The sequence below is a fragment of the Mastigoproctus giganteus genome, chromosome 1 (genome assembly GCF_048544385.1).
Source record: "Mastigoproctus giganteus isolate SK-2022 chromosome 1, ASM4854438v1, whole genome shotgun sequence".
In the NCBI taxonomy this organism is placed as follows: domain Eukaryota; kingdom Metazoa; phylum Arthropoda; class Arachnida; order Uropygi; family Thelyphonidae; genus Mastigoproctus; species Mastigoproctus giganteus.
This window is the reverse complement of record NC_143575.1, coordinates 147,930,706-147,945,067: the sequence shown is the minus strand read 5'-3', so window position 1 is coordinate 147,945,067 and position 14,362 is coordinate 147,930,706. Positions and strand designations below refer to the sequence as shown.

The window sequence follows — 14,362 nt, the reverse complement described above, 5'->3', positions numbered from 1 at the left end:
CGTTAAATATGTCAAAAATGTAATCTGTAAAAGAGCGTTATAGTCAGATACGGGTTATAATATAAGAACAGCGTTATAGCGAATCAGCGTAAAGCGAACCGCGTTATAACGGGGGCCTGCTGTATATACTTTATATATACACTGGTGTTCAAAGAAAGTGCATTACCCCTTAAAATTGTAATTGTCGTTCGAATGCTTAATTATATGGCAATATCTCTTATAGATTGCATCAGAGAAGATTGGAACGCGTAGGTGATGATGTAATATTGCATCAGCTGTTACTTTCAGTTATATAAGCTTGTTTCAGTCATTCCTTGCTTGTGTCAGGATGGCGAGTTACATGCAGTTGACGCCACGAAGAAAGAGTGCTATTGTTGCTTTACGTGAGGAAGGATGTTCTTCCAGTCATATTGCTTATAGAGTGTCTTGTAAGCAGTCGACAGTGAGTAGATTTCTTTCCGAACTCAAGAATATTGGTTTTGCTGACAGGAAAAATGGAACCGGACGCAAACGAGTCTCTACGCCAAAAGAGGACTGCGTTTTGAAACGCTTATGCCTTAAAAACCGTAACGCTTCGTCTGAGTTGAAAAGAGAATGGGAAGAACATACAGGAGTGATAGCAAGTGCAGTAAAAGTCAGAAGATGCCTCTTCAAAAATGGACTTGTAGACCGTCGTCTTAAGAAGAAGCCCCTCCTCACAAAAAAAAAAAAAAAAAAAATGAAAAAGGCCCGATTAATTTTGTGTAAGGAGCATGTCAAATGGACCCTCGAGCAGTGGAAGTCAGTTATTCTCTCTGATGAGAAGAAATTCAACCTGCATGGCTCTGATGGGAGACAAACGATTCGCCTTAGATGTTTTGAAGAATACCATCCAGACTGTATGGTGTCTACAGTGAAATTCCCTACCAGCTGCGCCTCCGTAGCTAGGCGGGAAGGAGCAGCAGTGCGTAGCACACGCTTCTTGATTAGACCGGGGTTCGAGCCCGTCACCACCAAATACGGAGGATGCGGAAAGGTCAGGGAATGACCACCGCATATTCCCGAAGCAATATGGCCTAAGTTGCTAATGCTGCTAAAAAAAAAAAACCAAACCAACCCTACCAGCCAAATGATATGGGGTTGCATTTCTTATCGCGGAGTAGGTCACCTGCAGTTTATAAAAGGTTCCGTAAATGCCAATGGATACCTGGCTATATTGGAAGGCAAATTGCTGCCAACCGTTAGAGACCATTTCAACCTAATAAGTAACTGCATCTTTCAGGACGACTCTACTCCTTGTCATCGGGCAAAAAGTGTAAGTAGGCAATTCTGTAGTTACTTTAGCTTATTTCTGCATTAGAAGTTCGCCAGTAATGTGTTTGCATTTGTTACAGGTGAAAAAATGGTTGGAAGAACGGTCCATTACAACTCTTAGCTGGCGAGGAAACAGCCCAGACCTGAATCCTATAGAGAACTGTTGGCTTGGTGTGGAATCTACATTTGCCAGAAAGAAACCAAAGACTCCTTCATGAACTTCAGGAAGCCATAATTCGTTTTTGGAACTATGAAATATCAGTTGATTATCTTCAGAAATTGATCTTTTCAATGCTTCGATGGTGTGCTGTTGTCATCAGGGCCAGAGGCGGTTCAACTAAATATTAATTTGCACCTGGTGAACTTTTTATTTTTTTTCCATTTAGAATGATAAACTGAAGCAAATTGAGGGCTTCTGATAATATTTTAGCCATAATTGTCTTGTTTACCAAAACTGTTGTATAAAGGTTGCAGATGCTCATTTTGGAATATTTTGAGAGCACCTGTCAAATATTACTTAGCTTTGCCTTAACTATTAATAAATACCTTTTGTTTATATTTCTATTTGTGATGTTAGTCATTAATGTAACATACCATCGTGAAAAAGGGTTAGAATATGAAATTCCTAGGTGATGCACTTTCTTTGAACACCAGTGTGTATATATATATTCTTCAGACCAAAAGAATAAATGTATGATAAGACTTTTGCATAAAAGTATAAGAGTACCAAGCGAGCCATTAGGCAAAAAGAACCTATAAAGACTATAGCCCGAGTTGGTTTACTGCGTTATACCCTATAAATAAACATATAATTAGCAATAAAATAATAATTATGATTAATATAAAATAATGATTTTGACGCTAATTATTGATAATAGAATACCTTGAATGGTACGTTGACGAGGGCTAGCACCATTCAATATATCCGAACAATAATTAGCAAGGCTAACTGTCTCTGTTTGTTCCTTTAACGTGTTACTGTAATACCAAGATACCTTACTAAAGTGTCGGGCAGTTATCCTCCCGGTATCTCCGAAGCATCTTTATTATTAGAAGCTATTTTCTTTGCTTTTCACTTTCTACTTTCTAACTCTAAATGTTATACCTCAAGATCTATTAGAGTAATTTTATACCTCAAGATCTATTAGAGTATTAGAGGAAATTGAGGTGCTATGGCTTTCCTTACTCTTACTTCCTTTCTCCTTATGTCAGCATAAGCCTTCTTTTTCACAGGGTATATATATCAAATGCACCACAACTCACATGAAATTTATTGTTGGCTCTCATATTCTGATGCTGTATAAGCTTGCTTCCTTGCATCATATGCCCCTACTAATGCTATTTTATATTATTTGTTTCAAAGCTATCTGTCGGGCTAGCTGTTATTTTGCCTGTTTGCTTGTTAAATTTATAGATGGCTTATATGCCTATGGCTATAATTTTGATAATGGGACCTGGGGAAACAGGCAGATAACAAACAGAAACAAATAGCCTTGCTAATTATTGAGGTCCATTCAAGTACCATTCAAGATATCCTATTATCAATAATTAGCCTCATAATCATTATTTTATATTAATCATAACCATTATTTTATTTTATATTTTAGTTATTTTATTACTATATATATTTATTTATAGGGTATAACGCAGTAAACCAACTCAGGCTGTGTTAGTCTTTATAGGTTCTAATATAGGTTCTTTTTGCCTAATGACTCCCTTTGTACTCTTAAACTTTTATGCTAAAGTCTTATCAAACATCTGCTCTTTTGGTCTGAAGACTCACTTTGAACATTTATATTGTACAAATGCACTCTTACGGTAGTAATTAGATAACAGACTGATGTAATGTTTAATCAATAATTTGATGGCATTAATCTGATCTGATACACTTTTTCTATTTTTTCTACTTTTCTTCCTTCTACTACCTTTCCATAATTATTAGAATATATAATTACACAAAATGTCAAAACTAACAGGAGAAGAATTGCAGAAATTGACATATTGAAGGCATAAGAAAGAGAGAAAGAATGTGAATATCTAAATGATATAACGAATTAAGCAAAATTATAGGCTGAATTGGATAGCCTATTAGAGAGAATGGAACTGTAAAGCAAAAATGATTAGATTAATATATGGAGTAATAGCAAGCATCAGATAAGGGTGGGATACTTTGGTTATAGGTCCAGGAAAGTGGGGAGAAAAATTATAAAATTAAAATCTGATGTTAGCTAAAAATTATTATTGATACATAATCAGGTATTTCTTCAGGGGACTATACCTGATCATGTATTGGAGGATTGTTTTCTACAGCAACATGTTCAAGGGGCAACCAGAGGGGATAATACTCTTGATCTGATTATCAGCAGTGATGACGCATACATTAGGAATTTGCTATATAATATCGGTGTAGATACACCATAGTTTACTCATAAATTTAAACTACTTATGTAGTGTAAAGGCATAGTTTTAATTGTATCTCATATTGTGGGTGCCTTCACAACGAGATAGCTGGTATTGCACTACATCGAATAAATAACGCTTCTCTAGTAGAGAAGACCACTGTTATTTGTTTTCAGTGGATACCACCACCCAGACGATCGTTGCGAAGCTAGTTGTCTTCATCATGGGTGGGTGGGCAGGTACCCTGGCAATGCAACATGCCATCACAGTTGCGAAGTTATTTCCACAATATGAGAGATGCCATATGGTGAATAAATAATAATGCCTTTACACTACATACGTAGTTCAAATTTATGCGTAAACTATGGTGTACCTATACCGATATTATATACTTTATTACCTAAACCCATAAGAAATTAGGCCTTGTGCATTTTGTCTTCTAATAAATTAGGAATTTGCAGATAAAGGAACCACTAGCAGACAGTGATCACAGTCTACTGATGTAGGATTTACTTAAAGATGTATTAGTATTAGTATTAGTATTAGTAACGGCCGTATGGTGCAAGAAAGCCTATGGCTTATGCTGCACCAGCCAAAAAAAAAAAAAAAAAATCCGAACAAAACAATGATAAAAACAAAAATTAAATAAATAAATAAATAATAATAATTAATAAATAAATAAAAATAATAAAATGAAATTAAAAATTAAATAAAAAGGAAATTAATCCTATCATCCTATGCGCTTCCCTTACCCGAAAGTACTATCCAGATGACCTTTGAATTTCCCCAAACTGTCGGCCTCTACCACCCATGAAGGCAACTTATTCCAGTAATTTATAACTCGCTGGCTAAAATAAAACTTCCTACAGTCCAATCTAAACATTTCCCCGCGTAACTTGAATTTATGTCCCCTAGTTCTAGCATCATTTATAACCTTGAAAATTTTGTCCTCATTCATTTTACTGATGCCTCTCAGAGCCTTAAACACCTCAATCAAATCTCCCCTAAGGTGTCTAGTTTCCAAACTCTGCAACCCACATATTCGAAGTCTTTCTTCATACGGACGCCCTTTTGCCGATCTCACCAGGCGAGTTACCCTTCTTTGCACCCTTTCAAGAAGCTCGATGTCTTTCTTTAGGTGCGGTCTCCATACTTGAACACAGTATTCCAAGTGTGGTCTAACATAGGCCTTATATAATGGGATTATCACGTCCCTATCTCTACTTGCAAAAGTTCGATAGATCATCGATAGGACACCATGGGCCTTCCTTGCAACCTGTTTACAATGCTCAGAGAATTTCATGTCTGACCGTATCGTAACACCCAAGTCCCTTTCCTCCAGTACTGGGTTTAGTTGAACTCCACCAAGTGAATAAGTTATTTTGGGATTACTGTTTCCCAGGTGTAATACCTTACACTTTGTTGGATTAAAGCACAGCTGCCATTTTTCTGACCATTCTTGAAGTCTATCTAGGTCTCTCTGAAGAAGCTCAGCTTGACAGTGATCATTAACTACTCTACCAATTTTAACATCATCTGCAAATTTAGACATCACGCCCTCTATCCCTTCATCAATGTCGTTTATGAAAATTAAAAACAACAGTGGTCCTAATACTGATCCTTGGGGAACCCCACTTCTTACATCAACCCAATCTGAGGAATAGCCATTTATCACAACCCTCTGCCTCCTGCCCTGAAGCCATCTTTCTATCCATCTAAGGATTTTTCCAGTGATTCCAACCTGTTCCAGCTTATAAAGCAACCGCTCATGTGGGACTGAGTCAAAAGCTTTGCTGAAATCTAAATAAACAATGTCGAAATTATTCCCTAAATTCAGCTCGTGAGTGACCCTTTCGAAATAGCGAACCAGATTTGTTAAACATGATTTTCCCTTTACAAAACCATGCTGAGTATCCTTGAGAATTTCAATTCGATCCAAATGATCCTGAATTCCACCCTTGATCAATGCCTCCATGATTTTCCCTACTACTGAAGTCAGACTGACAGGTCGATAATTTCCCACTTCACTTTTAGAGCCACCCTTATGTATGGGAGATACATTTGCACTTTTCCAATCCAAGGGAATCTCCCCAGAGTCTAGTGATGCTCGCATAACCAGCCTCAGTGGTTCAATGCACTCGCTTGCCGCCTCTCTCAAGATTATAGGGTATATTCCATCAACTCCAGGAGCCTTACTAGTCTGTAGGCTTGAAAGTTTTTTCATTAAATAATCTTGCGAAATTTCAATATCATTAATTACATATTTTTTAACTTCGCTCCCACAATTTCCCATTGCCACAAAAGGCTTTTCATTTGTAAATATCGATGCAAAATAACTGTTGAGTTCATCTGCAACGGCAGCTGGTGTATTTATTACTATCCCCTTTCCCTTACGTAAAGGTCCGATCTGGTTTGTCCTGCTCTTCTTGGCATTTATATATGTGAAGAATTCTTTATCCCCCCTCTTTGCTCTGTTTGCTAGTGATTTCTCATAAACTGCCTTTGCCTGTCGAACCTTTTCTGTGGCTCGATTACACATCACCTTGTAGCTGTTATAGGCTTCAGTACTTTTTATTGCTCTGTAACGTTTCCATGCCACCTTTTTCTGCTCAAGTAATGCGGCAACTTCACTATTCATCCAACTTGGAACCCTTCTCGTGGAGTATTTTTTTAATGGTATATACGCATTCAAGGCATCGGTGATTAATGTTTTAAAAGCGTACCACAGTTCAAATGTATTCATTCTCTGCGCGATATCTACCCAGTTAATAGAGGCCATGTAGTACCTTAAGGCATCGTAATTTCCTTTTCTGAAATTAAAACCCATTCCTTTGCCTTTTACTTCTGCTACCTCTCTCGTCATCATCCACCGTAGAACTCCGTGATCACTTCCTGCTACTGGTTCCTCTACTGTCAGCCCTGTTATGTCATCTGATTCATGTGTGATGATGAGGTCTAGGATATTCTTTTCTCTAGTACTTTCCCTGACATGTTGATACAAATAACAGTCATCTAGTTGATTTAAAAATTTTGTTCCCCATGTCGAGTTTCCTTCCCATTTACTCCAATCAATTAGAGGCAAATTGAAATCACCCATAATAAGGCATTGACGCTTACTTGCCCATTCCATTTGCATGTAGAGGCTTTTGTCATAGTCTACCATACTATGTAACTACCATCAAGTGTAATGGGAAGGTTTTTGTTTTCGTAAAGGTGACTACAGTGGTCTCAGGCAATTTTTGAATTCTATACAGTGGGATCAACTGATGATGTTAAACACAGTGAATTATAAACTGGAGGCCTTCTGGGCCTCCCGTCTACTCTGTAAGCAAGTCACAAAGGAGGTTAGGCAAGCTTTCGCTTGCCTAACCTCCTTTGCCAAGAAATCCTTGGCAAAGGATGCAAAGAAAAACAACAAAGACTTCTTTATTTATGTAAACTCTAGAAGGAAGGAGATGAATCAGATTGGTCCACTTGATGTTGGTGGTTCGATTGTTGATGATCCTGCTCAGATGGCTGACAAACTGAATGTTGCATCTACATACATGAGGAATTCTGTAAGGAACGGGAGGACAGAAGTTTACTAAACTCTAACAGGGAGCTAAATGATTTTGTAATAACGGAGAACACAAAGTGAAGGAGAAATTGTTGAAGGTAAACATAAAAAAGGCACCTGGGACAGATGGAATCTATTCAGTTATATTGAAGGAGGCAGCGAGGGAAGTAAGTAAACCCATGGCCATAATTATGAGAACATCCTTCGATTCAGGAGAGTCCCCATGGACTGGAGATGTGAAAATGTATCCCCATTTCATAAATGGGATTTTGATGCAGATAATTATAGACCTGTCAGTTTAACTTCTGTTCCAGAGAAAATAATGGAATCATTGTTAAAAGAAGTGATGGAGGATCACCTAGACAAGACTGCAGTAATAGTTCAGACACAGCATGGGTTTGCTAAGGGGAAGTCTTGTCCGACCAATTTGAATGGATACTACGATGTTGTCACAAAGGAACTGGATGCAAAAAATAATTTTGATATCATAGATTTGGATTTCAGGAAAGCTTTTGATACTGTTGCACATGGAAGACTGCTGTACAAATTGGAGCGGTATGGCATTAAGGGCAAGATGCTGCGATGGATAAAGGGATGGTTGAGTGAGAGAGCACAGGGCACAGCTCTACGTGGACTAATGTTAATAGTGGATATGAAGATCTCTGAACAGTGCTGACGGGCTGCCAGAGCAGGTGATGGAGTTTTGTCAATGATATTTAGGAATTTTGCCAGCAGAGACAAGAAGGTGATTATCCCTTTGTATAAGGCAATGGTCAGGCCAAATCCTGAGTACTGCGTACAGGTCTGGAGGCCTCATTTTAGGAAGGATGTAGAGTTGCTAGAACGACTACAGAGAAGGGAAACAAGATTGGTGAGAGGAACAAAGGAGTGTTCTTACCAAGAGAGGTGTAAGCTCTGCAAGTTGCAGATCTGGAGGCTAGGCACCTGTGAGATGATCTGATTGAGGTGTATAAGGCCTTGAATGTTTTGAGCAGGCTCAATGCTGATTGGACACTTCCACTTGCTCAGATTAAGAACCTGAGGGGACATAGATTCAAATTGAAGAAAGGCAGTTGTTGAATAGATGTGCAGAGGTTTGCCTTTAGCCAGCAGGTAGTTGATTGCTGGAACATACATCTATTGTTGTGGAAGTTGATAGCAAAATAAATTTAAGTCTCAACTAGACAAACATATGGAGTGACTGGATGGGAAAGGTTGCTTTCTTTTGGCTGATGCTATATAAGCTTGCTTTCTTGTATCATATGCCTTAACTAATGTTAACATCAAACAGCCATAATGTTAACATCAAACAGTGGTGATTAATCAAACGTGGAGGTTATGGCTATTTGCTAGAAAAGAACACATTAGAAGTTATACAGTGTATACCCGACTTCACTGCAGATTTGTCTTCGAAGTCCTTTGCATACCTCAGTCGTGTTGTAGATGCGTTGCTGAAGGCAAGATCGTTCTCAGATTTATGCTTACGCTTAAATTTAAAGATTCGTTCTTTTGTTGTTGAAAGTTTATTATTACGAAAGTAAGTTTGCTGCCTGCGAGTTGATAATGTGGTTCCGTTCTCGATAATGGTCCTCATTCAAGGCCTTGTAGTGGCTTATCATCTTGTGGTACGACTGCACCATAGCCATTAGATCTTGGAGGGGGGGGGGGGTTCGGAGACCCAAAAAGGAAAATAGAAAAATTACATTGAGGGTAAATATAACAATATTACACTAGAGTCTACGCTCTCTGTGGTACATCACTGCGTTGTCATTATGTTAAGTGATGAAACAAAGGACGAACCTTAAATTTTGTCTCATGTTGAGGAAAAGTGCGACTATAACATATAAATTAGTAAAATAAATGGATATTAACGATATGCATATTTTTCACTGGGTGTGCAAAACTTCGCCATTGACCTGAGGATCTGGAAGGCGATTGATGCTGTGGACGTTTTCTTCGAATTCCGGAAACGGTTTTGAAGTTCGCAAATTGCGTCTTATCGTTGAAGGACTTATTATTATTATTATAAGCCATATGGTACAAAAAAGCCTGAGGCTTATGCTACACCAGCCAAAAATATTTTCTGAGTTACCCTGAGAGAGAGAGAAACAAGAGTCAGAAGTAGAATGGAATCACAAAAAAGAGAAGAATGATCATAATCAGCTCAGGACCCTGTGCGCCAAGCCCATACTCATCAGATGTGTGCCCCTGGGGCTGACAGAGTAAGAATTCGTGACATTTGAACTTCCGATAAGCAACGTGGACATAACATTTTTGAACCTCAGAAGAGGTCGAAAAATTCGCACATTGATTGCATCTTCAATATAACTGGTCTCTCCAGTTATATTGAAGGAGGTACCGCATTTCTCGTTGTCTGCAATGCGACGCCCAAGGATGTCCCACACATGTTCAATCGGATTAAAGTCTGGTAATCGTGTTGGCCACGGCAGTCGTTGGATATCTAAAGTTGCAAGATATTCCTTCACCTCTTAAGCTCTATGTGCAGCGACGTTGTTGTGCACGAAAAGAAATGTGGGCCAACCGTACATAGGGTCGAGGACTGTTCTAGGCACCTCTGCGCAGTTATGGTGACGCGAGGAATTTTTGTGGGCCTTTTTCACAATGGAACTCAGTAATACGGTCTCAGGCGAGAGTAGCATGATTATTTTTCCCGGAAACTCGGTGTTTTTGTGTCCATCGAACAGAAATCGACCATAGAGCACACGCAATTTACAGACAATATATACGGAGCAAAATGGCCTTAGTCGTTAATTCTCCTAAAATCCAATAACAATAACACAAGTTACATTATCCTATCAAAATCATGAAGAGGGGTGCGACCGCCGATTATTATTCTGCCTCATACGAGAACACCAGCTCCACTGTAAGTGTCCCTTTCTCTGATGTTGGAGGGATGGTACCGCATTCCTCGTTGTCTCCAGATAAAATAACATCTATAATCCGTTTGGTTGGCTGAAACGGGACTCATCAGAGAACAAACCAATTTTGTCCCGCTTCATCCCGAGCTGCACCACATTTTCTACATGTTCTATTAATTCTGTTGAACAGTGTACCAACGAAGAGACGAAGAATGGGTTGGCGGTCAGAATGCTCTCAGAGATACAGAAATTTTCATTTTCAAAAATCTAAAACCAAAGTGATTTTGATAATTTTCTTCAATAGCAATGAAATCATTCACAAGGAATTTGTTCCAATGTGTAAAATAATGAATAAGGTATTATGCAGTGGCGTAACCATGATTTTTTGTCAGCAGGTACTTTCACAAAAAAGGCGCCAATTGCCTAATTCTAAAAAGTGCCACAACGCCAGATTTCGGCGTCAGGTGTACCTGGCTACGCCAATGGTACTATGTACAAATTTTGGGTTCTTTGATTTTTATTGAGGAAATCCACTTGTTATTTTCAAGGAGATTTTGGTAAAGTGTAAAACTGTGGAAGCTAACTCCCTTACCCCGCTAATTTATTTCTGGACCACGATTTGATAGTGGCGAGCAGTACTACTGAACCTTTAGTAAACCCGCAAAGCACCACAAAGTATTCTCTAATTTAGGCAGAGCATCAATACTAATATGAATATATACTTTTATAATTTTACTTCATATAAATATTACATTAGCATAAAAACAATCCAAAAAACGAACTAAATAAGATCTCGCCCTCTTATTTGAGCAGACAATACTCGGAAATAAATTATGAAAATATTTATTCCTCAGCACGGAATCCCAAATGATCAGTATTCGCGGAGAACCGGTTGAGAAACATTGGTGTGGAAGTCATTTTTGGTGGTTACTTCAAATGCGTTTAAATATTACTTTTAGTATCTCTAAGACGATCTCACAGGCGTGTAGCTCAAGATGATTGCTTTGAAAAATTATTAAAAAGTTTTCTTTAAATTGACTGAAACCTAGTTGCCACACTTTGTATTTTGCAATATTTTATATTCCTTGAGACCACGAATTGACTGGCTGTGGTTTCCCCCAGCAGTGCGGCACTTTTTTTTTTGGTTTCTGCGGCGATCGCCGTCTAGTAACCTAGTCTTCTAGGTTACTACGTCCCTGCTACTCCGGTAGGACGGACAGTGGTTATAATCACCCTTCTTCCCACACTATGGCCTTTTCTGGTCGGAATAGGCCATGATTAGAATCCTGTCCATGAGCGAGGAAGTTTTATTGGGTTTATTAACCGAGACTGGACTGACTAATTCTGTTGCTGAGTTAGTCAGTCTTGGCGTGGATTGCAAGCCCCCAGAAACTTGGGTTTTTTGCCTATCGAAACATGCACACAATCAGAACATATGCAATTTATGGCCATATTACATATGGGCAGCTGGGATGGCCCTAATATGAAAGTTAAAAAAAAGAAAAGTACGCCCCTTTAAATAAATATCCGGTTATGAAATTTTAATTATCATGAGAAGTTGTTTTGTGCTCCCTGTGTACTTTTCACGCAAATACTCTTCCAACGTTCGAAATAATTTAAATTAAAAAGTAAATAAATAAATTTAAATTTAACAGATTTTTTTAAAAATATTTTTCTGACTTCTGTTAAAAAAAAAAAACCCTTCAATTGTGGAGTAGCTAGGTAAGCGGAGTGTTCTTGGCAGTATCGATTGGGTTCTTGGACCCATAATCATTAGCGAATATAACTGTGTGAAGTTTGTACATTTCAATATCCAAATACTGTATTATGTTCTGTGGCGCATGATTTTATAACACACTAAATCACTGTACACTTGTCAGTGAAAGATCCATAATGCCTGCGTTGAAAATGGATAAAACCAAGGTCGACTTGATCACCTAGTAGTTTAACTGAAAACAAAGAAAACAGTTTCTTTTTGTCAAACAGCAAAAGTGCTCAGCTAATAAAAATTGCTGAGCTTAAAGAATAAACTACAGTCAGTTTTCCAATAAAATGTCACCAAGGAAAGCCCTTGAATGAAAAGTGGGTAACCACTGCATTGTGAGGCGCAGAGTTTGGCACGCATCCAATGAATGTTCCTATCATATGCACGTGATCTCAGATACTAGATGCGAAACTGCATTTACTGGGTCCGAGAGTGAGTTGACAGAGGCAAGTGACGGAAGGACGTTATAGTGTGTGTATGTATTTAGACGACGAATGTTTTTGGAATATTGCGGTATTATCACGGTTCCTTTAGATTTGTTTGTAGTCTTCCAGAAACAGTAGATTAATTAAAAGAGCATTGGCTAGTGGTAAATAATGTCCGGCCAGCCTCCTCGGGTAAGAAGAAATGCTTCTCCAGGATCTACAAAACAAGGCCCGATGAGGGCAACGCTGCCCGTGTCACTGATGCGACAAAGCAGTACTACTGCTAGCCCAACTAGGAATGCAAACAAAAGAGGGAGTCCATCAAAGTCCCCTACTTGTAATTGGTCAAGTGATGGACCTAAAATTAGGAGTAGGCAGTCGCCGGATGAAAGACGTATATCTGGTTCTTCAGGGTTTAAAGGTAAGCTGATTGGAATTCATCCATTACAAAATGCCGTCATTTTCCTAATGAGTGTTACAAATTTTTCGAATTTTATTAAAATAGTAGATTGAACCATATATTATAGCAATGTGATAAAAGATTGATAGCAAGTTCATTTCCCAAGCTGTTAAGGCAATATGTGACATTGTTATTGGAATTCTCCGTACTTAATATGTACAATAGACCATTTCAATGGAAATGAACAGTTGTATTCAGAGCATTTTGCTTGGTATTTGTATTTTTAATATTGATCATTAGGTATTTATATAATATTAATATTAGGTATTTATAAAAATAGATTGAAGTGTTCATTTAGTGTCAGTCTTCCCACAGTTTCAACATATAATATTACGGCGTCAATAAGTTCCTTAAACTCGTTATTGCGAAAATGAATCATTATCATTTATTAGGATTAAAATTTATTAGATTTTATTAGATCATTGTTTATATTAGATTATTCAAATGTATCTTGCTTAAAAAAAAAAAACATTCAGGTTCTGTTGCATGAGTTTGTTCAAACATGTAATTTAAACATAAACATGATATGACAGTTAACATAAATCTTATAACGTTCATTATGAATAAAATTTCGTTTGATACTCAAAATAGTTTAAGTATTAGTGATTTGCACCTTTTGGATTTCTATACAAAAATTTATTTTTTAAATGTATTTAAAATTTGATTTGACCATTTTACTAAGACAAGACAAGATAAAGTCGAATTCCTTGAAGTAGATTGACTTTTTTTTTGCCAATTGAAGCTTAACCGTTAGTATTTTTTTGTTGAACGTGTTGAGTAAATAAAAAAGAAAAAAAAAAAAATATAACTTTTTATTCTATAGCACAAAAGTTGTCCCAGAATATAGGTATTTATCTGTTATATTTTTAATTTCCTTTCTTTCTTATTTTTTGGCATGGATTGTAAGTACCCCCCCCCCCCCCCCACATTTAAACTTTTCAATATGAACGTGTAGCTTACTGCATGTGTTGATATCCACTTTTGGAATGTTTCTTCAGTGAAGAACCTTTACTATAACTCTGTGCCATAATGTAACCCCCCCCCCCCAAACAGTTTCTCTCTTAAATTCAAAAAGTCTGTTGTTTCTAGGATGAAAGTATTATGTTCAGATCTGAAGAAGAGGACAAAATAAAATGAAAGGACTAGTGAAATATTCTACACACCTGTTGGATTGCATCCCCTCCCTCTTATCTTCTATTGCTTGCCAGACTCGGGGAAATATTCAATTAGTGTGAAATTTAATGTCAAACTTGGGGGGGGGAGGAATATATATAATAAATGGCCAAAAAATAAAGCAGAATCATGTCTGCTGGATCTTCTTTTCATCAGAAACTATGAGGACTTTAGAATGAAAGGAAAGTAATGATTTTGGTAACTCATCTGGTGAGGTATGGGCTTGGCACATGCAGGGTCCTGAGAGTATCATCATTCTTCTTTCTTGGTGATTCCCTTCTGTTTTTCTCAGGGGTAACTCAGAAATTTTTTTTTTTTTTGGCTGGTGCAGCAAAAGCCTCAGGCCTCCTTGCATCATATGGCTAATTATAATAATAATAACTGCTAAACACACTGTCACCAGACTGGATT

At 37.7% G+C, this 14,362-nt stretch overlaps 1 protein-coding gene across 1 annotated transcript in view; it reads left to right on the top strand.

Annotated features, from left to right (window-relative positions):
- The first annotated feature begins 12,349 nt into the window (after window positions 1-12,349).
- The window catches only part of LOC150091185 (glucocorticoid-induced transcript 1 protein-like), a 362,458-nt gene continuing 360,445 nt past the window's right edge, over window positions 12,350-14,362 (top strand). The window contains exon 1 of the mRNA XM_090382684.1: window positions 12,350-12,739. Coding sequence (XP_090238810.1) covers window positions 12,490-12,739 — 250 coding nt within the window. The 5' untranslated portion in view covers window positions 12,350-12,489. The remainder of the gene's footprint in view (window positions 12,740-14,362) is intronic.